This window comes from Columba livia, chromosome 2, assembly GCF_036013475.1.
Source record: "Columba livia isolate bColLiv1 breed racing homer chromosome 2, bColLiv1.pat.W.v2, whole genome shotgun sequence".
Taxonomy (NCBI): domain Eukaryota; kingdom Metazoa; phylum Chordata; class Aves; order Columbiformes; family Columbidae; genus Columba; species Columba livia.
In genome coordinates, this window is record NC_088603.1 from 18276904 (window position 1) to 18299900 (window position 22997).

Here is a 22997-nt window from a genome sequence, read left to right on the forward strand (position 1 = left end):
TGCTTAGTGCTGTCTGCTGGCTGGTTTTATTTGGGGTCACAAAAGTGCTTAGTTAATGTTAATCTGCAGATGGAAACCCAAGTAATGATTCACATGAGTGGTTTATGAGCCAGCAGTAACACTCTGCCACTCTTTATACTGCTGCTGGTTTGACTTCTCTTTACTAGCAGCCTTTTGGGACCTATTGGTATCTGTTACTCCTGTTGTAAAACCTCCCTTACAGATTGTATGTGCAGTGAACAAACTCTCTGTTATTAGTTCATGGGAGGTATTTGAATGACTTTTTAGCTGCTCTTCTGAAGCTGGGACAACTTCTGCTGTTTTATTGTAACTTTGAAAGAGTGTGTATGAAGTGTGGAAATCCATCCATCCATCTGTGTTGATCTTATCGAATGCTGTCATGTGGCTGCTGTACCCGGTGTGTGTCCCTTCCCCAACACCATCTGGGACAGTATCACCTCTGCATCACTGGGCAGCTGCAGGAGCACCAAGTGAAAATTTTCCCTTTACTGTAATGGAAAAAAATGTGTGAAATTGTATTACTTGATATAATTTATGGCTAAACACCTAAAGAGAAATAGCTTACCATGAATATTATTTTTTCAGAATTACTTATTCCACTGGAGAATATTGTTAGTTCTTAACTGACCCTGCTGCTAGTGCCACGATGGGAATGGAATTATGGTGCTAGTGGAAATAAGATTGTAGATTTGTTTGGATAAAAGCTGTACTGTATGTAGAGTTTTTCTTTTTTTGAGGAAAATTGGAACATGCTTTGGGCTAGCACAGTCTGAGTGACAACTGGTGGAGACCATGATTATCTTTTTCAGTCCTTCCCATTTGGAACACTGGTTGTGCAGGTAGAAGTGTCTGCCTTTTCCTCAATTTCAAAAAACAGATGACTAAAGCTGTCATTTTCCTTTCTAATGTTTATTCCTGGTTCTAGCAAAAAGTTATTTAATAATTTTGCCTATTATTGTGCCTAATTGACATGAAAAATCTAAGTAGTACGTGACCATGGAATCATATATCGTCTGTTTCGTTTGCTTCCTCTTGGAGAATCTGCTAAATAGCTATGACTTTTTCCTGAATGTACCCTTGCATGAATGCTAACGTGTAGTGGTTTTGCAGCTTCACCTGTTCATGCCTGAAAGCACTTCATTTTTCCCCTTGCATGTTGTCCTGCAATAGTAATTTACAATGGATCCATCAGTATAATTCGGTGTGGTGTCACATGGGGATTGAAGCATAGCTTGCTATTTCTCTAACTGGCTTCTCTGTTCTGAAGAAGAATGTCTTGTCAACCTCATCTTGTTGTGCTATCTCAAAAACCAGGAGCAGTAAGGTGCAATTAAAAGCTACTAGGCTTCTATACAAAGTCAGAACAAGTAGCATGGGACCTTAGAGTTAAGATGGGTCGTGATGGAAATGATAAAACATATCATTGCTTCAGGAAAGGTCAGTTGGACTGTCTTTTGAAAATATAAGAACAAGGAAATACTGGCTAAAGAGTGAAAGGCTTGATTTGATCGTAGGAAATTCTGCTTTCTTGTTGAATTCAATGTCTTATGGGATTGTTTTTTATTTTTAAATTATATTTTTGAACTGTGTTCAAAACTAGGCTCTGTAAGGTTGCAGGATAAGCCTTCAAACCACAAGTCAACCTTTATCTGTCTGGTAAGGGGATAAACGTCGTCTTTGGGAAGCTGATCCTTCTTTGTCCATTTATAGGATTTTCTTACGTTTGTTGTTAAGTATTGGGCAAGACATAGCAATAGCCAGATGTAGTACAGGACTAGAAGAGATACGTTATACTGTAGATAAGGCTTGTCTCCTATGCTAGGATGAAAAGATGTTACTGAAGTTTTTGAGCAGTGTGTGTATTTTTGCTGTCTAATAGCAGACAGGTGGTATATGGTAAGCTAATAACATGCCAGCTTGTGTGGACTAGCAAATTGTTTATTCTTCCTAATCAGAAGAAATTCAAGTACTGTTTAAACCTGGATGTTTTTTAAAAAATAAACCTAGCTTGAAATGATGCATTTGATCTGCATGTGAATCTTGGCAAATGAAACATGGCATTTGAGAGTGGATGAATGGTAGAAATGTTATTCTAGTGCTCCAACTCTGAACGCTTTTTGCCTGCTGTGTTGATGAGTAAGATGCTGAAGTAACTGAGGATAATCTTCATTTGGGAGATGCAACCTATAAGTCATAGCAGAAATGTGCTATCTTCGTGTAATTATGGGTCTTTAAGGTAAAGAGAGAAGTCCAGTCAAACAGACTGAAACAAATTAGATTTTCTCAACTATCTAATCTCTTGCTTGTGACACTGTATTTGGATTTAGTTTCCTCATGCACCCTAAATCTTATGTTGAGAGACAGCACTGACAGGGTTGTAAGCCTGTAAACTGATAGGAGCAGGGCCGTCCCTTATTTTATTTGTTCCTCTCTGTGCGCTGAGGATGGTCTACTCGCCACTTATGTATCGCTGTTCCAGTCTCCTCCTAAACTGATGTATAGTTAAGCATATCTGTTTCTGTGCTACATGGATGGTGTTCATCCATATGACATGTCTGTCAGTGCCTTATTTTGACAGTAGTTTGACAGTTGACCACATAAGTGCTTGTCCTTCATGTGTTACAGTTTTGAAGCATCCCTGATGTAGTGGTACTGTTTGCTGCTCTGGTATCTGGATGCTAAAACTGGAGGACAGAACTTCTGGAGGTGTTCATGGTGTTTCAGTTAAAATGATGTAGCTTTCCCTTTTCTAGTACAGGCTGTGGCACATTAACAAATAATGAAACTTCAGGAAGTGGGGGGATGGTTTCCGTAAGCTCTCACTGAGAGAAATTAAAGTTGAATCACTTGGGATTTTGCTGCTTTAAGCAATCCTCCTGCAGTGCAGTGTGCCTCTTGGTGGCAGAGGGAATATCAAGCCTCAGTCCCAGTTAGCTTGCTTCTTACTTCCAGACCTCCAGACCTGGGAGCAAAAGGAGCTTAATGGCATGAATTCAAGTTATTTGCATTTTACTTTCAACTCAGCATCTTTATGAAACTGTCTTTCCCTGGGCTGTATTGAATGTGTAGTCCTTCAGTCAGTGCAGAAACTCTTCAGAGATGCTGTCTACTAGAGTTGCTTAAATTACTTGGAATAAATATATCTAATGCATTTAGCCTTTTGGAAATTATTTGAAAAACTTTTTAAAGACTGTTTTCCATGTGAAATATTTGCCTGAAATGAGACTGAAGAATGCTGCTGACTGGTCATTGTTGGATAATGACAGGTCACCTAGTTTAAAAGCATCACCTACTCAGTAGAAATGGAATAAAGAAAATGTGGTGTGAATTTTTCCAAATGCGTTTTTAGAAAGCAGAGGCTCTGCAAATAATTACATGACTTAAGCAAACATCCTGGAAAAACAGATTGTGAGCAGCCTGCAGATCTTACTTGAATAAAGATGCTTTTCCTGTGTGCTCTTCCACTCCCTCCTAGTTACCTAAATTTCTTCATCCATAGTAGTTCTTAAAACAAATGCATAGTTTTTGTTTACATTAGCTATACTTCTGGGAGTAAACACTATCTGTATTGCTGGATGGATATACACAACTTAAATCCAGAAAGTACATTGACCTCACTTAGGAACACTAGGCTTTACCAAAGCCGTGGGCAGGAGGCAGGCCACAGAAGTTTGCACAGCTGTATTTTTGTAGTCCATTAAATTGTGTCCTGATGTACTCCTTTATCTTGCAGGGAAATGTCTTGCTCCTCACCAACACCTCCCTCCCTGATTGGGCTAACTGTAGCAGCATGTTGATCCCGGCCACTTTCCCCATACAGTTTGGTTTCTTGAAGAGAAGTTCAGTCACTTTTCAGCGTGTGTTCAGCTGTGCAGTGTTGCACAGGGCAGTGACCGGTCATGCACCAGTTCATGGTGCTTGTTATTGTGGAGCTCTAAGGCCTTTTCTTGAAACACTGTGGTGTGAGTCAGAAGCTTGTAACCCACCACAGTGTTTGGACCACCTTCCCCAAGGCGCTGGTGTACCTTCCTCAGTTAGCTTTAAATGCTTCACTGGGCAGTATTTGTGTAGTGTACATCTAACTTTTGCCTAAAGTGACTCTAAGAGGTGGCCAGTCTCTTTTTTTCCTGCCACTCTCTTGTGCCAGACAATGGTTTGTTCTCTGCCTCCCCTTTCCTGAATCGTGGGATCAATTATCCTGGAGACAAGATCTTGAGAACTACAGGATTCTTTCTGCATGTCATCCCCAATAGCTGACGCTCCTCCCCAAGGGTTTGCAATCGAATCTAATCATCATGCTAATAACTACACAGTGGAAATGTCTAATTTCTGAACACATGATCAGTCTGACTAATGAATTTACTGTAACAGTGGTGGGATAATGCATTCAGTCATGGGGACACAGAGATGTCCTCTTCTGTGTGCCTAGGCACAAGACTTCAAGACTTGTACTGCCTTTCCACCTGCCACCAGGCTGCAGCGTCTGTGTTCAGGTGCATGTGCACAGGACAGAGCCAAGAACTCACTGCTGGGTGTGTACAAATACAAGTCTGAGAGATGATTCTGGAGAAGGGCTTGAGTGGTGGCATGGTTTCTTCTTGGGCCAGGGTCTTCTACCAGAGTGCCCAGTGTAAAAATGTTGGCTGGGGAAGCTTGTTGTTCAGTACTAAGTGCTGCTGGGACTGTTGAGGCTGTGTGGATGTTCACAGCAGATATAATTGCAGTGTTTCATATTGGTGGTGGCCAAGAGTAGGAGGCAAAGGGAAATCCATTTACAGAAACAATGTGTAACTTCCTGTTTTAGTTGTGTGTGGAAATTAAAATGGAAATGGAGAAGTAGAGCAGCCTTAGCAATTCCATCTGTGCCCTGTTCCTCCCTACCCTATTAAACTGGTAAATGTCATACATGCTTGTGATTTGGTTGTCTGTCTTCTGCTTTTACTTAATATACCCCAAATTACAAGAAGTCTGTATGAGTCAGTCCAAAATAGTAACACAGTCTTAGGAAACATGTGAGGAACTTTTTAACTCTCATTTTTTGCTAGAATGTCTTAATAGGCTTCCATGTGCAATGCTGCGAAACTGGGATTTCAGAAGAAGTTTAAGCTGAGTGAAGTTCATGATGCTTCTAAGCTTGTCCTCTGATGTACTTTGAGAAGGGATAGCTGGTTGCTGAAGAGGGTTTGCGAAGCAGGGGTCTGGGTAAGAGACTTTAACTGTCTTGTTCTATATTTGCCTTTGAAAATAAAAGTGAGGAGCTTGTCAGATCGTAGTTCTTTTGATATTAAAGTGATATGGAAGAGCTCTTGGCTGCAATAATATGCTGAAAGTGGTAGTATGGGTAGTAAGTTAACTGCAGAGTGGAATAAATATAATGAAAACATTTGAGTAGGATCTCTAGTGGCTAAGGGTTGTTCCTGCCATCGTATTTTACTCACTGGCATTGGGGATAAGAGGAAAAATCTGGCCATTGCTGGTTATCTTCCCATTGGAGGAACACTTCATAGCGTTGCAACAAAGTTGTTTGCCGTAGAGACTTGCTTCCTTTGTACAAAATCTTGAAGAAATCCAGAACTTTAATAGTTCTCTTCTGGAGAAAATGCAATCTTCAAATTTTGAACATTTAGGAAACAAAGGAAGAGAAAAAGAAATTTCACATGTGGTAAGCTGTGTTTGTGGCACTAAGCCAAGAGGTTTTGTGGTGTAGATAATACAGCCTTTAGCCATCTGATGGCTGCTTAATTAATGCTCCTCATGAGTTACTCTTGGTGCAGCAGATTTCCTGCTAGCTTATATCGCTGCCATCAAATGAGATATAGAAAGAGGTATAGAAATAACATTGTGCCTTGGATGATTTGTAATCAAAACTATGTTGGCAGGTGGCTAAAGGTTACTCAGCATCATTTCCACACATATTGTCCCTGGTTTATGTCTTAGAGAAACAATCTCTCTCAGAACTGTCGATCTTGGATACCTCGTAGGCTCTGAATTCACATGGAGAAGGAGGGTGCTTGGGAGAGGAATTTGTGTGTATATGTGTGGCATTTGCTTGTGTGTTTTTGTTTATTTTGGGTTGTCCAGGTTTTTCTGTTTGGTTTTAAGAAAAGCAAGTTTCTGAAAATCAGTTCAGAAAGCCTTAAAGTAAGTACATGTGACAGATCAGAATAGTTTTTATGTGGGAGTTTTGTTATTCTTTAGCATAATGATTATTTTTGAAATGTGCATTAAATCCACTATCCCAACCACGTAATATAACCTTTATAGTTGGAAAATATTTTTACTATTAGATGTGATAAACTAAAGCACTGAAGAGATGATAAATGAAAGCTAAGGCTATGTTGGCTCGCTTCTTTTCATGGGTTCCCCTCCTCCCAATTTGAAATGTGAAGTTACAGATAAATATGTGGGGTTTGGCTTTGGTTTTGTTTTCCTCAGGTATGAGCATTCTGGCTTGTCATTATTCCAGTTTTGTCAGTTTGTTACCTAAGACAATCTTTCAGAAACTTGTTCTGTAGAGTTTTTTTATAGGTTTTTTTTAGATGGTTTCCTTTTCAGCCACCTGCAGTGCTCTTTGCAATTGCACATGTTCATCTCCTATGAAGTTGCTTTTTTTGGCGCACAAAATGCTTCTCGTTCAACATACAATTTTGTTCTGCTCCCATGGTGGTTCTTTAGTGAGTCCAAACTACTGAAGAAGCCTTTTAATTTTTCCTTTCTATCTTTGTGCTTTTCTTCAGTCAAAAATATTTTTAGATTTGTATGTTTTGTCTAATTCTAGACAAGTTCATTGCTTCCAGTAAGGAAAGGAGGGACTCATTCAGCCACTTTAAAATGCTGAAACTCTCATGTGGGAGCTTGCATAAGCATATTTTGTTTCTACTTTTTTTTTTAATGAGCCTGCTCATGCATGCATATCTTGAGGAATACCCAGCAAAAATAAATTTGAAATGACTAAAATCTAATTTCAGGTACTGAAATACACTCGCACATACAGTTGGGATTTTGACTTTGCCTAATCAAAAGCATTTATCTGCTTTTTAAGACTGCATATCCCAAATGTTGTTCTGTCAAAATCAATCAGTAGGATTGTACACTTGAAACACTTCTCTTTTGAAGTGTCTTCTATTTTAAAGTCGGTTTTTAATCAGCAGATTTTTGCATTTCTGGATAGTGTTCAAATATAATAAGTCTTTGGTTCCATTTAGACAGTATTTTCCTCTGAAAACTTGTATTAGTGATGCAACTTGTGTTAATCATTGAAATGTCTATTCAGGTCGCTGTGTAGAACATCTGCAGATCACTAGAGGAGAGGGGATGTACCTCAACAGGATTCTGATGAGGGAACTGTTTTGGTGAAGGGAAGGTGAGGGGGGCAGAGGGAGGACTGTAAGAGAACTGCCCTTCAGAAAGGTGTTTATCATACACTGTGACACTCAGGTGGATGGCTGGCAATTGTTAATTTGCCCTGCGCTGTGGTTTTGACCTGGTGCAGAGCTGGGTCTGTGCTCCCTGTTGCACAGCGGTTGTGCCGCAGGGGCTGTGGTGTTCGCCCACAGCTGAACCTCCAGCAAGTACAGGAAAGTATTCTAGAGTGATGGGGGATTTTGTGTTAGAACAGAGAACAGCACCATGGCACCTGCTTCCCTCTCCCCCATTCCCAGCTTTTGATGCTGAAAAGCCAGAGACTTTAGGAAGCAGGTAGAACATAATTGCAAATCATCGCCCATCACCTTTTCTGTGTCTTCCCACAGAGATCTGCATGGAGGAGGCATTCTTTTCTACCTGATTATTATACTCAGACTCTTGAAGAGGGAATTGAACTAGCAGTTGAATTTGAAGGACCAAAAAATAATAATGTAAAAATTTGTGTTGTGCTGCCCATGAAGACGTATCAGAGATCATTGGAGGGCTTGCCTTTTTTTTTAAACAGTAATGTTCACAACAAAATTCTTATCGAAGCGCATGTACATTTGGTTTGCTCAAACAGTTAAAATCAGCAGTAGGGTTTGCCGAAGTACAGGATGTATGATCCATAGCTCACTTCTGTGTTTTCACTAGCAATTAAAAGCACAGGTGGAAGCTGTTTTACACAGATACCTTGGGTATGCTTGTTGCTGCGTTTCACCATGCTCAGAGCAGACACCCATGGCTGTGTTGTCTGTACCTGTGCCCACCTACATACACTCTGTGTCTGTTCCCAAAGCTGCTGCAGGTGGGCAGCTCTGAGAAGCTGGCCCGAGCAGTGAAGCAACTTGCTTGGTGTAGTGTGGGATGTCTGGTGGAGCCAGGAATAGAGCTTCAGTCTGCCATTTCCCAGGCTCTTGCTCCCAGCCGCAGACCCGTCCCACCTCCTCCCTTCACTGCACTGACGTCCCAGCAGACGGCCGCCTCTTGTGTGCTGGGCCAGCTGCTTCTGCATTGCTGTCTGACCTCCATACTCCAGATGTTTGAAGTTCCATTTCCCCCATGCTTATGTGAACTTTAGCAAAGCGCTTCTGGCATTTTACCAATGCAAAGGGGAGGAAGGAGGACTGTTGTCTTAACCCTTTCTTTCCATAATGAGGGCCTCTGTAGAGCTGTTAAAAATATCTTCATCTGTAGGACTTAAACTCCATTTGCTTTCAGCTGCTATCTGCTAGTCTTCCTTCCCACATCCCTGTCCAGGTTCCCAAAGATAGTCCTGCAGACCTTCCCTCCTTATGCTCGGTGTTGACATAATCTTCCTTTAAATTTGGGAAGGTGGGGGGCAGAGGGTGAGGCCATTATGAGATGGCCTTGTACCTCTCTGTAGATGGTTCTCATTTATAGACCCTAATTCTGCAAGGTGGCATTTCACAGATGAGATTTACTGATTTTCTTCAGCTGCCACATTTTATGTTCCCAACACTTGCATGAATATACTCTGAAAGAGCTGTTAAAGAATAATGTGAGAAGCTTCTTTCCTTCTGTCCTGCCTGAAGGATGAATATGTGTTCTCCATAGCAGTCCTCCCATTTCCAGTTGGCACCAGGGAAGAAAAATCAGATGTGAACTCGAAGTCTGGCTCTTGGACGAGTGGGCTGGTTTCTTTGCTCTGATTCTTGTCCTAGAATATCACGCACCCTCTCCCAGCCCTTCTGGTCTGTCCTTGCCTCGTGTCCCCTTTCTGCTCAGCTTTTCCAGCAGAATGTGTGACTAGATTTGCCAATAGGGTACTCTGAAAAGCGTCTATAGAAATAATCCTTTAGCTGAACAGACCTCTCTTCCCTCTCCTTTTCGATGCTGTTGTATAGCTGTATGTGCTACTTCACAGAATCTGTTTTGGAAATTGGGGTCTTTAAGTAGAATTCTCAGTGATTCCTAGTGTTCCTTTTGGAAGAAAGGCTTCCAGTTTTGTAACAGCAGGAGACCTGAAGGTGAGGCTATTCGTTTACAGCCAGTACACTTTAAATCTGTTTCTCTAGCTCTTGTTTTCAGCTTCTTTATTTTAATGAGGCTTATCAATGCCCACACTTTTTTTTTTTTTTTTTTAAGACATATGACTATTTCAACACTTTCAAACACATGTTCTGTTGGTCAGGAATCAATTTTCTGTTAAATATACCTTGCATGGAAATTGGTACAGCTTAAGAAACAATTCTGGAACAGGACAAACTATGGGCCATGTGCATTATTGTTTCAAATTCTGTGCTTCTGAACTCTAAAACCATGCATCAGGCAAACTGTCCTGAGTAAATGGGATGCCTAGGGTAAACCTCCTTCCCTGACACTGCCCTCCCAGCTTTCCTGATGTCCCAGGAAAAATACTTATGTAAAAATAGAAAATAACTTCAAACCTTTGCTGAAATCTGGTCTGCTTTATGCTGATAGCTATTGCTAGGAGAATCTGAGAAAATCTGCTATTGTGTATACAGAAAAATATTTAAATTTAAGTCAAAAGCTAGCTCCCTATGATAAACCAGCATATAATCTGTGTTCAGACATAGCTGAAGAAGTCAAATGATAAACTATCAAAACAAAAACACACAGCCATCATTTTTCAACCCCCCTGACATTGAATGGTATTAGTAAAATGCATTGTTAGCATTGTGTTTATATACATATACTAAAATATATATTGTTTATGTATAAAAATGTGTGCATATATGTATGAGTTACCTCTGCAAATAGAATTTAATATTTCTTTCATTATTTTTCCTCTGTTCTGTCTAGTGCCTTTCCACCTCAGATGATTGCAAACATCTTACGTAGGCTGTGCGAGTTGCTGCATCTGTGCTGATGGTCTCAGTTTCCTTGTGTTAATCTGTGAAAGCTCTTGTGAACTCTCTCTGCAGGAGAAGGAAGGTGACATATCAGATTACATGCGACATGGCTTATCTGGCTCATCTAGCCTTTTACCTTAAGAGACCTGGTCTTACCAGGACTTTAGGAGATGAAGTGTTCTGGAGAGCCCGTCCTACTGTTGTAACTTGTCTGTATGCTGAAGGAAATCTGTGAGAAACTTCTATCTATAAACCTACAAGAAAACATTACTGGATTTGCAGCTCTGGAAATAAAACTCTCAAATCTACTTCAGTTGCCTCCTACGGTGCCAGCACTGCATGCAAAGCAAACACACAAGGTGAAATTTAGATGTCTGAATGCTTCAGAGGTGACAGGAGACCTGTCTTTCATGGTGCAGCTTCAGAAGTCACGGCAGGATACTCTGAGGAGTCTCAGATGACATTAGGTACTGTTGTTCAGGCAACTGACTTTTAGTCTTAGTGAAAACCAAACTGAAGGGTTGTATACGTGCAATAACAAAGTCTTATATTCTTTAAGAATCTGGGGAACGGAAATAATGCAATTCTTTTTTTCCTCTTCTCTAGTAACTCTTGCTCTTGCTAGCACTGCCTTTCTTCTGTGGATTGACTGTACTTTAAGAGATGATTCTGGTGGCTGTCCAAGGGGCTGTTAAAGATGTCATGAATTCATCTCTTGGTAGGGGGGACCTTTCTCCTTTTTACTGTGAAAATGAAAGATAAGTAGAAGGCTTCTCATATGGTACCTTCAGATGAATATTTGTTCAAAGCTGAATAGGGACTTGAAGTTCACACAACTGATGGCTAATTGGGCATAATAAAAATTGCATGTGTCTTGTACCTGAGAGGTAGGATTGGCCCTCCAGTCACTGATAACTTATCAGAGCAGTGATTCTGTTGAAGTTTCTTTCAGGTTTTTTATATGCTTCTCAGATGTTGGTTAACTAGATATCCGCACTGAAGAACTGGGAAGAGACAGGTGCACCGAAGTGCCCGGTTTGGGTCTATAAATGACACAGCTGGGGTATTCAAGCTATTTCTAGTCAGTAGAATTGGCAGTCATAGTTCCCAAAGCCAGTAGAGCTTCATACCTTGGAGAAGATCCCCATGGGATAAACGAGTGTGTTCACAATGATAAACAAGGGTGAGCAGTGCCAGTTACGCTGGTGCTCTGCTCTCCACAGCTCCAGTGAGGCCAGGCTTGCTTAGCACTCAGGCTGTCCTGGGCAAGAGATGGAAATAAAGGATTTTGTTTTTGTAAGTAAATTCTTGAGTTTCTTGAACACTATCTTGATGGGCATCAGACAATATATAAGCAATAATAACCGAGTCAAATAAGTTACTTACACTTTCATCAGGAGTTAACGAAAAATGTAATTTGTAACATTATGTAGACATCTGACTGTACATGATGTCTTAAAAAACCTGAAATATTCGCTTATGCTTTTTGCCTTGAAACAATAATTGATCTTTTCTGTAGGATATTTCTCTTGCAGTGTAAATATGTTCATGTTTTTTTGTGTTGAATATACTAAATTTTCTTTTGAATTTCCTTCACAAAATAACCGCATAAAATGGTGCTCTCCCTAAAGAAGTTAGCTGTCTGGCTGAGCTCATTGAAGCTGGGGATTTTATTGTCCCTTTTGTAGGTCAAACTGACTGCCTTGCAGGTAGTCTGTACAATGTGCATTGTCCAGGATGTCTTCAGTGCTGTTATTCAATTAACTGTAACTTCTTTACTTTCAAAGTCTTATTAAATATGCTTTGTTTATGGAAGGAGCAGTGGGATAGATCTGTATTTGTAAAACAGAACAGGTTAATGTTCTTAATCTCGTCAGATTTTTTCATCCAGATATTCCTTGAATTCTGACCGACTTGGGGCCCTGACCACTTCCCTGGGAGCCTGTTCCAGTGACCGACCCCCTTCTCAGTGAAGAACCATTTCCTGATGTCCAATCTGAACTTAACCCTGATGCAGCTTCATTCCATTTCGTTGTGTCCTGTCACTGGTCACCAGAGAGAGGAGATCAGCATCTCCACTTTTGCTGACCCCACAAGAACATCGCAGCCCGTGATGCGGTCACCACCCCTCAGCCTTCTCTTCTGCAGGCTGAACAAACCAAGTGACCTCAGCTGCCCCTCCTGTCTTGCCCTCAAGACTTTTTACCATTTTGGTTACCCTCCCCTGGACACGCTTTGATAGTTTGATGTCTGTCTTGCACTGAGGTGCCTAAAACAGCATATAGTACTTGAGGTGGGGAACAGATTACTTTTGGGAAGTCCAGCACCAACTTTGTGCAGAACAGGCTACCAAGACTAAGTGTAATTACACCAAGTACACTAGGAAAATAAGGGTGGGAAGTGGTAACAGGTCATGCTGCATGCGTGGCTGATGTATCTTGTGTCTGTTTCTTCTTGTATAAAGTAATTCTGATCTGTTCTGCTAACATTTAGATATGTATAACACTGATTACCCTGTAACCAGGGCTTTACTTATTTGAAATAAAAGGTTAGTAACAGACCCAACCTGATATTCAACTGCAACCTGAAAGGAAGCAATGTTAAAATTACAGAAGACTGTTGCTAATAACAGGCTGTTTGGCCTGCCTTTTCTCCTTGCTTTCTCTAAAGTAGCAGCTTTTGGGAACCTGTGGAGTTTGAGCCTCTGTTTCTTCTTGTTTGAGTGAGCCTAGGGAGAAATTGAAAAGTTACTGACTTGCATCTCTGTACAGCACAAGACATTTGTTTGAAGGATGTTCATGATGTGAAAACGAAAGTTCTTAAAACTATTGCATGAAATGGCCTGAAAAACTGTCAGTAAAAGTGGTGTAATTTTATGAGTTTTTATGTCTAATATATTTTGGAAATGCCCCTGAAGTGACTTTTCACTCATCCTCAAATTCATGAGAGAAAGTGTGTGGTGGTTTGATTTATTTATTTATTTTCCCCCCCTTTCTCTCTTTGGGTGTTTTACTGGTTTTGGATGTGGTGTGTTTTGTTTAGTAGCTTCCAACACTGTATCTTAGACTCTCTTTTAGGGGCTTTGTTTGCCTGCTGTTTTCACCTGATAGCCACCATTTTTGCTGTTGAGCACTGGGCAGCTGTTCTCTTCCCTCAGCACCGCTCCACTCTTCCCAAACATCTGGCAGCTTTATGCAGCTGGCTGGTGAGGTGGCTGTACGGCACACACAGCTTGTCCTGGCCCTGCTGCCGGGTGAGTGTCTGTGCTGTCACAGCCTCATTCTGCAGGAACTGGGGAGCAGCAGAGCAGTTTTCCTGCACAACACTTCTGGAATATCTGTTAACGTACTGCCAATCTAAAGGGTGTTTGTGTGGTGTAAATCTGGTATTAGTGCAGTGAGTTGTCTTTCAGGACAGCCTGAAGTTGGCAGTGCCTGCTTAGCTGAGTTGATTTGATGGAGCTTTTTTTGTTTTCTCCCTTGCTTTTTATCAGCTGCGTGTGCCATTAGTGAGAGGAGCTGTGGCTGTGTATCTGGCTCATAAATTTGAGTTGCAGTGGTTGAGGACTAAAAAGATGCCCAAAGCTTGAAGTAGTTTTTCTTTATATTTTCTTTTTCCTTTTTTTTAATTATATCTATATATGTGGGCTTTGTTAAAATATTTAGATATGTTCAAATTAGCTTTGCTGAATGTACTGCAGTCTCTATTTCTTGCAGAGTGTTTGTCCTGGGCTTTCACCCTGTAGCACACAGGCAAGCTGGTATCTGCAGCACAAAGAGGAGAAAAGAAAAACTATTTGCTGTATCATTGCTGTGCCGCGCTTGGCCTTGAGACTACTTTTGAGGAAGCAAAGAGTTAAAATTTAACTCTACATCCTGTTGATAACTGTTTGGTGTTTTTAATATGGTTTGAAGCAGACAGATAGTGGAGGCAGCTAATCATTAACAGTCCCTTCAACCTCCAAGTTTAACTTTGCTTCTGGGATTAGCTGGTATGGTCCGTAGCACCCAGTTGCAGTGGCAGAGGGGTTTGTTTGATGGTTTAAATTTGCTTCCCAAAGGAAACATGTTGAGCTTTCGGAAGGGCTGTCTTCTTCTCCAAATCAGTATAGCGCTGGATTTCCTGCTGGATTATGTTGCCTAGAAGTGAGAATCCCATTTCTATTCCCCAAATTTCAAATTATTCTATGTATTTATGTTTCAAAATAGGCCAAGTATACTTGAAGCTGGTCTGACTGTTTGCTACGGCTTGTTACCTGCATTAAGCCAAGCCACTTTGCCATACTTTGCTGTTCTCCATCCTTGATATTTAAAGGTAGTTTTTGTGAATAAAATCGCTGTTTAACTGCCTTGTTACCATATCAGAGCGTACACTTAGTCATAGCTGCAGGTGCCAAGTGTGGCCAGAGCTTTGAGAATGGTCTAGTTATGTGGTATATGTGGCTTGTCTCTTGGGTATTAACTGTTGTCTGGCTGGGTAGCTATGCTATCCTGCTAAAAATTGCTTGTGTTTTGGGGTTTTCCTCTTTTGGAATTGAAAAACATTGCCTATGACTAAACAATAAACTTCCACATGAACATCAAGCAAATAGATATAAATAAAATACAAAAATTAACAACTTACATGCTTTCTATTGCGTGATGATCACATAACAATAACATGCAGTCTTTATAAAATCTAGAAGTAGTCATTTCTTCTTGAAGCTGATGGGCAGCATATGTCTGAGCAAAGCTCATGCTGGGAGCCTCTGCTTTGCATAGGGGAAAAATACCACCTTGCTTTTCCAGTGTCCCAGATGTGGTAAGAGTTGCAGTCTCATTTGCTTTGAACAGCAAGTCAGTCTGTTGTGCAGGCACGCCTGCATGCCTTTCATGATATACATATGTACCATAAGATGCTGCCCTTGCACCCTGTTACAGATAGTCTTCTCTTTGCTTGGTTTACAGTACTGAAATCTGTGGAAAGACTTTACAAATTGCTGCTCTATATTTAATTTTGGATAAGCTGTCTGATATAATTAATATATGCGCTTTTCCTGTTCTAAGGGTTTTTTCTGTTAAGAACAATTTGTTGCAAGATAACAAGTAATTTTCCAAAGCATGTATGGTACAGCATCTGTTCCTGGAATTTCTTATACTTTGCTCTAGTAGTTCATGGAATTGTCATTATTCATAGCAGGGAGGAAAAGTCAGTCTTCGTGGATTACCTGCTAGGAGAAGATGCATCTTTTTGTACTGTGGAAGGCTTTATTTCATTTTTTTTCACTTGACATCAACATTAGGAGAACTCTTTGTATAAAGATGTGTTTTTGTCTATCCACTGAACAAGAAATGAATTTATTAGTACCAACAGATTCTGTTAATGACAATGAAGTAGAAGCGTGGATTTATTTCAAGAGATGTAGTAATATTTTAAAATACTCTTTTAAAACATTGTAGTATATGTCTTAAATGGATGTTGTCAGATTAATATATTGCTATGTTGTTTAGGTGACTGTAAAGTGTTTTTTTCACCTATGCAGCGCTAATGTATTACAAAACATGAAGAGTTGCATATAATTAAGAGTTCTCTAAGATAGTTTGGGATGTGGTGTTATCATTTGACAAAAGGGTTCAAGTTGTATGGAGGAATTGGAAGAGAGATGATTTAAGAACATGTAGCACAGCACTCAGGTAATGTTTCTTGATCTCACTGAAAGCAAACTAAAAGGCAAAGCTAACATGTATATTTTAGTCTTAAAAGGAAAAGAACAAATAATAGCTGGAATTGAAGAAATACGGGTAGTCTTGTTCTTAAGTCTTCACTCTGTCTCTGAAATTGGCTGCCAGAGCAAATGTGGAGTAGTGGCTGGTATCTGATATTGGTGTAGTGGTAAATGCTTGATGTATAGGATTGTCTCATTTGGAAAGGTGCTTTTTATTCCTGACTTTGGAATTTTTCAGAGAATGAGTATTTAGAACAATAAATCTTGCTCCAAAGCTTTATTAAGATTTTTAATTAACTTGTTCCATATAAGCTAATGCAGTCATATGCATTTAACGTCTTGCATTGCTCTGGAAAATCACAACTCTTATTTCTACTAAGATTCCGCGCGCTTCTAAAGTGAAATAACTTTTTGTGATGTTACAAGTCGTCTGTTGTTTAGCTTTAAGCTATGAAAACAAGCTTGCTTGATATCACTGTTTTAGGTGCTTCTCCACTTGTTTTCACACATAACCTGCAATGCCATGTATCAAAGCTGTTAAGGAGGATTTTATTTCTTTCTCGATTTACTCAGCAGAATTTAAGAGTAATTTGAGTGTGTGTACTAGTTAATGAAAAAAACAGTTCAACTGAAGGCATTTCATAGTGAACTCTGAATGCTGGCCTTCCTAGAAGTGGTTGTTTCCTGGATGCTTACTTTTGTTCATCTTGGCTCATATAGAAATAGAGTTAAATATAAAGTAATTTTGTGCTTCATCTTTGACTCTGCTTCACTAAACAAAACCTTGCACATCACTATGTCCATTTTAGATGAGGCCATTTCTAGAGATGTACCCAAGCAAAGATTTTTCTTTCTTTGTGAACCTTGACTCTGTTTCTGTGACAGTCTCTCCAGGAGGAATTGATGCTTACAGGCTGAGAATTATTGTCTTTAGTGGAAAAAGCGATGGCTTGATACTTTTTGTTCAAAGTCACTTAGTCTGGTGGTTTTTGTCAGATACCATCTCCTGCAATGAGATCCTGAGGTACTTAAACCAGCAGATTCAATCCCTGAATCTTGAAATAGGCTTCCTAAAGGTGGGACTCCCTGTGGTATCTGATGCTTGATTTGTACTTGTCTCCCTCAGCTATGGTTTAAGCAGTAGTTATAATTAAGGATTTCCTAATAAAATGATGGGACTGAACATGTTTGATATTCTTTTGCTTGCATCTTTAAGGCTCTGTTTTTTTTTTTTTTTTCTTTTTTTTTTTTTTTTTTTTTTTTCTTTTAGTAAAGCTGCTATAAACAGTATGACTGAAACGAGCCTCAGTGCTGAAATAAATCCTTCTCTGTGCAGGCTCTTATATGCACTGATGGCTTTGCTGAAAGAAATTACTGCACAGACGTCCCAAGCTTAGTCCCTCTCTGGGGCTGCAGGCAAATTGCTTAGCTTGTCTGTCCTGGTTTCCCAGATGTGGAGTTGGAGTAATTTATTACTAGTGCCAGTCATAAGAATGTTGAGGGTTAATCTGCAAGTACTTGATCTGCATAGTGTCTTTAGAGTGTCAAAGTAGTAATGTATAATTGTAATTTTGTTGTTAATGTTGGTTATTTCATTAAAGGGTAATTTTTAAACACTGTTCATGTAGATTAAATTCACTTCATCAATAAACTGGCGTCCTTCCAGCAGCGTTAACCTTCTTCAGATTCTGTCTCATAGTGAAGCCTAAACATGTAGATAGCTCTGTAAAGAAAGCAGCAAATGCCTAAAGAAACCCATACTTTCTTGTTTTTAATCTAGACTGTGGACATCCATAAAGAAAAGGTCGCTCGCAGAGAGATAGGCATTTTGACGACCAATAAGAACACATCGAGAACTCACAAAATTATAGCACCAGCGAACATGGAACGTCCTGTAAGGTATATTCGAAAACCTATAGACTACACGGTGCTGGATGATGTTGGCCATGGCGTGAAGGTAAGAATACCTGAACACTTGAGGACTCCAAGTAACACAGACCAGAAGATAGGCTTGGGGCAGAATGTTAATGACATTAAAATGTTTAGTTCATTTATGGCAGAAAGGATTATGATTTCAGTATGCTCCAACATGCAAATGTTTTAATAACAAAATGGATTTTTTTATTTTTTTACAGTGAGGGTTTTTTGAGCAATGTTTGCTGTAACCTTGTGACTGTCAGTGGTAGTAACAGTGTCTGGAAATAATAGCGTGTGATCTTGGGCTAAAGACTTGTCAAAAAAGCCATGACTGACTTTTAAAATCATCATTCCTTCCTCCTCTGATTAAATTGTCTCTGCCACTCCCCTTATTTATTTTGTTATTGACAAAAATTAAGTAATTTCTTATGAGGAAAGTGGCTAGTGGAGTGCGCTTTATTGTTGGGGTTTTTTTGGAGGGTGGTCAGCAGAAAGGGGGTCAGCTACTTGGCACTTAACTCTTGGTGGCATTTGATGTCTCACTCCCATTTGTGCTTTTGTACAGCCTCATTTTCACTTTCTCTAAACAAAAGCCTTCATAAATTAATGTCTACCTCCTTTGAAATGGTCGTAGCTGAAGTGAATTAATAGAACACTCTTTGCTCCCTGGACACATTTTGATTAAAAAAAAAGCTTTGTATCCCCCTAGAGCAGGCCTTCCAGGTATATTCAGTTCACAACGATCTTTCTTTGAATGGCATTAAAAAGCTTTTATTCAACCCCATGTATCCTCTAAAGCTTGATGTGCTCTGGTCAGTCAGCTGTGCAGCCCATCATGTGCCCTCTGGATCCCTGAGCTCTTGAGGAACTGATCTTTCTGAATTATTTGACACAAAAGAGTGTCAGAGTACCTCTTGCTTCATAGTAACCCTCTGAATGCCCACAGGAGTCTAATTCCAGCATAAGTTAGAAAGCACCTCTATAGCATGACATCTCTGGGCTATGAATTAATGTAGTGACTTCAGACTACCTGATGTTTTGTTTTGTCTGTAGCTAAACCTGTAACTCTTTAAGGTTGTTTTACACTGATAGTTTCAGCAAGACTGGAATTGTCACAATCCTATGTACAAGCCTGAAAGACATGCCCTGAATGGCTGTAGAGAAACTCTAGGGTTGGAGAAAGTGATAATTTTTCAATACAATCTCTGCATTTGAAGAGAGAGCTCTATGAATAGCAAATATAGGAATCCACAAATTCAATGTCAGAATATTGGTTTCTGCATATAAGTGCTCCAGGGATTAAGTGCTGCAGAAGACTTTTTAAGAGTAGAGTAACTACTGTTAGTCTCTGAAGTTGATGCTTTGTATCATGCAGGCTCAAAACAGGTTGCTTGATCCATAAATGCCAAAGTTGTTAAGGTGTAGCAGTTGTATTTTCTAATATGTCTGTTTGCTTTTAGGAGTAATGGTCTTTATTAATGTGACTCTTTTGTTTACGGGGTAGCAGTGAGGTGCTACTTTTTAGGCCTCTTTTACACAACATTTTTAGCAAAGGTTTTTTGAACCTAATGTTTTAATTTTATATTAAAAGCTTGGTCTGTTCAGAGGTAAAATACCTTCCAGTAATAACCACATTAACAATTCATTACAAGTCAACTACAAGTTATATCTGGCTATTGTTTCTTTATTGAGTGATTTGCCTAAGTCTGTTTTATGACTGTGGAAGGCATGAAACACTTAGAAAAATGATGTTGGTATATTCTATAGAAAATTTTCTATAGACTTGTTACACAAATGAAATAAGCTGCCAGCCAGGCCTCAGGTCTATACTTGAAGCTGGTTGTCATGCATTTGACACCTTCACCAGTGTTGACATTCATTGGACACACTGTTGAGAAGAGTGGGCTGAGTTAGTGAGTGATATTATCAGATGTTTCTAGCCATCATAGCTCTGAAGGAAGTAGCTTGCTTTGTCTGCAAACCTAGATGTAGCTAGTGCTGTTATAAGAAAATCAAACCACAACAACTTAAGAAACTGGATGAAGTCCTGTTGGAAGTCAGCACAGATGACACTGAGAATCTGAGTTGCCTCTTGAACATACACGTTAGGGTAAACATACAACAGGACAAGAGGAAATGGCCTCAAGTTGTGCCAGGGAAGGTTTAGATTGGATATTAGGAAAAAATTATTCATGGAAGGGGTTGTCAGGTGTTGGACCAGGCTGCCCAGGGAAGTGGTGGAGTCACCATCCCTGGAGATGTTTAAAAGACATTTAGACAAGATTCCTAGGGATATGGTTTAGTGCTGGAGTTAGGTTATGGTTGGACTCCGTGATCCTGAGGGTCTTTTCCAACTGAAATGATTCTATTATTCTAATAAATTGAATTATAAAATTTGTCTTGTCCAGAGTGGTCTTAGAAGCTGCGTAAGACTCTGAAGTCATATTTTCTTGACCAAAGATTTCACCCCAAGTTGGACAGCAACATTTCCAATGAGGCCTTAGAAACCATGGTTTTCTAGAAAAAAAGAAATTTGAGTTCTTTGTAAAGCAATTGTCAATTTGACTAACATTGCAGATCCTTGAATGTCTTCTGCTGTGACAACTGTCAGTAAAATACAGTACCACACGTACATTGACATTTAAGTATTAAAAAAAGTATGCAACACTTCAAAATCTGTAGATGGCAAATTATTGCTGCTAATGGGGTTCTGTGTTGTGTTCTGGTGAAGGATTTGATAAAGAAACAGAAAGGAAAAATATAAGAAAGATGAATCAAAGATACAGGCTGTTTCTGCTTCTATTTATTTCATCAAATACTGATCCTAGGAAAGATATCATTAAAATATGCAGTATATTTTAGGGAGTGATCCTGAATGGTTTTATATAAAAAGTGTAAATAAAATTACTGTCTCACAGAATTAATAATAAATAGAAAGATGGGTAATCCTCAGAGTAAATCCTCTCTTGCCCTGTACATCTTCTATCTGAGCAAATGCAGAAACGCTTCCTGCACACACAGAGCTCATTTTCTTTGTGTGTCTCTGCTTCTCCTGACTGTGCAGAGGGGATGCAAAAGCAAATGCCTGGGCCATGGGGAAAGGCGCTACGTGTCCCCTGTGTCTCACATGCAGCGGTTGTGGGGGCAGGTGATGAGGGTGGTGGTCACGGCAAGCGGCTGCTCTCCTTAGCAGGTTTTCTCTGTGATGGGAGACCCCTCCTTGAAAGGCAGTGCTGTTTCACCTCCAGCAGCTTCTTGGTAGAAAACCTGTTTTAAGAGCATCCTAGGATCACAGAGGTACTTTCTCCTTTGGCCTGAAAGCTCCATGGCAGCCCCACTTGCCCCACTCCCTGCCTCTTCCCTTTGCAGGGGCAGATACGCACAAAGTCTCCAAAAGGAGTAAAGGAGTAAAGTTGCTTTTACATATATATATATATATATATATATATATATAATTTGTGCCTATGAAGCCAAAGCTAGCATCAGTCAAAATCAGGAGAGCTATTAAAGGTGATTTGCTAGTGAGAATGCTTTCCCTTGCAACAGAAATATTTCGTGTAGATGGCTCCAAGAAACACACAGGCAAGCAGTTTTTGCCTGCTTGTTAAATCATTGCTCAGCTGTCACCCTCTGGCGAGAGGGGAATGTAGGTGAAGTCATTCTTGGTAAATAAGAGTAACTGTCATGATGTGAGAACCTACCTTCCTGTGTACAGCTTGGTTTAAAATTATTAGGCAGAGGCTACTTTAACATTTCCTTCCTTCTCTTCCCCTTCCTTTGTGAAATGAAAAAAATATAGTAGTGTGCCAGCAAATAAATAGGTCAAATACAATTACTCATACAGAAAATCCTCAGTTTAAGAGGGGGGAGAAGGAGGAGGAAGCTTGGAAGCTGCCTTAAAAGCCTTGAAGTTGGCCTTTGAATTTATTACAATACTTTTTTAATAGGAGGCAGGTGGAATTACAGCAATTTGTAAAATGGCATCTAAGTAGGAAATTGAAATGATGCCTTATGGTAAAGGCAGATAAAATGTTGAATACATGCTAAATCGAAATGCCTAAGAGCTGTAATTGGGTTGGGTTTGTTTTATGGGACTAATAGTTTTTCAAAACCAGATTTTATATGAAGATTGATCACTTTTCAGCTTCGTTTTGAGAAAAAAAAATGGAATTTTGTCACACTTGCATTTCAGTGCATTAAAACTGTAAGAAGCTTTCTAGCCTAGGAAGTTGAGCAGGAGTTAAGTATTCAGAAATGGAATGACTCCGTAAAGTAGGGATTGGATCGAAACTTAGCAAATACTAAGCTTAGAGAAGAGAGACTTGCTCTCATGGTGTTAGACTTCTCAGCCTGCTCTGCTCACCTGCAGTCCTCACGCTTACATCTGTGTCAGCGCAAAACGAAAATGCAGATGAGGTGCTGATGTAAGGGTAGAATCATGCCTGCCGTTCCTATAGGATAAGGCCTTTTATGTGTTAGCCACTTGAGTATTAACTTTTAAATAATTCACTGTAATAAAAACAAAATGAGATGGGGATCCTGAACCTGAGCCTCTGCTGCCTTTGTCCCTGTATTAGCGTCTACCAGACACTTGCGCTTCGAAAGATGTTATATTGCCAATTTCATTAATGTCGCATCATCGCTCTGGGGTCACGGCCAAACAGTCAGTATTGCTCTAGGGTAAAAAAAGACTCTCTGGGGGAAGAAGTAACTCATCCCATTGCCAATTCTAATGACTCTGTTGTGAGTGTTGACACTGTGCTTTTCATAGGGCACTTGGAAGCACGTTTAGTGTCATCTGATAAAATGTAGGTTCCAAGCCTTCCTGCTCGCAAAGAAAACTCGAAACTAAGAGGTCTCTTTATTTTCTAATTTTTTTTTACATTAACCTTATTTTATTATAGTTAGATTCAAAGTTACCAACTCAAAGAATTCAAAAAGCTTGAAGTATTTAAAGGCAGGAATCTAGGTATTTTTCTCTGAACATGACTACTGAGCGCTAAGGGAACAGTGTAAGTGGAATTTTAAATGTTAATAGCAGTTTAATACGGTAAAACATTTTAAGGTCAAATGTGACATTAAGATTTTTGCCTGCTTAGTTTGGAAACAAAAAA

General features: G+C 39.7%; 1 protein-coding gene across 15 annotated transcripts in view; it reads left to right on the plus strand.

Annotated features, from left to right (window-relative positions):
• The window catches only part of ABI1 (abl interactor 1), an 82630-nt gene that overhangs the window by 34065 nt on the left and 25568 nt on the right, over positions 1-22997 (plus strand). For all 15 annotated transcript variants that reach the window (XM_005513796.4, XM_065050689.1, XM_005513799.4 and 12 more), the window contains exon 3: positions 17747-17923. In XM_005513796.4, coding sequence (XP_005513853.2) covers positions 17747-17923 — 177 coding nt within the window. The remainder of the gene's footprint in view (positions 1-17746; positions 17924-22997) is intronic.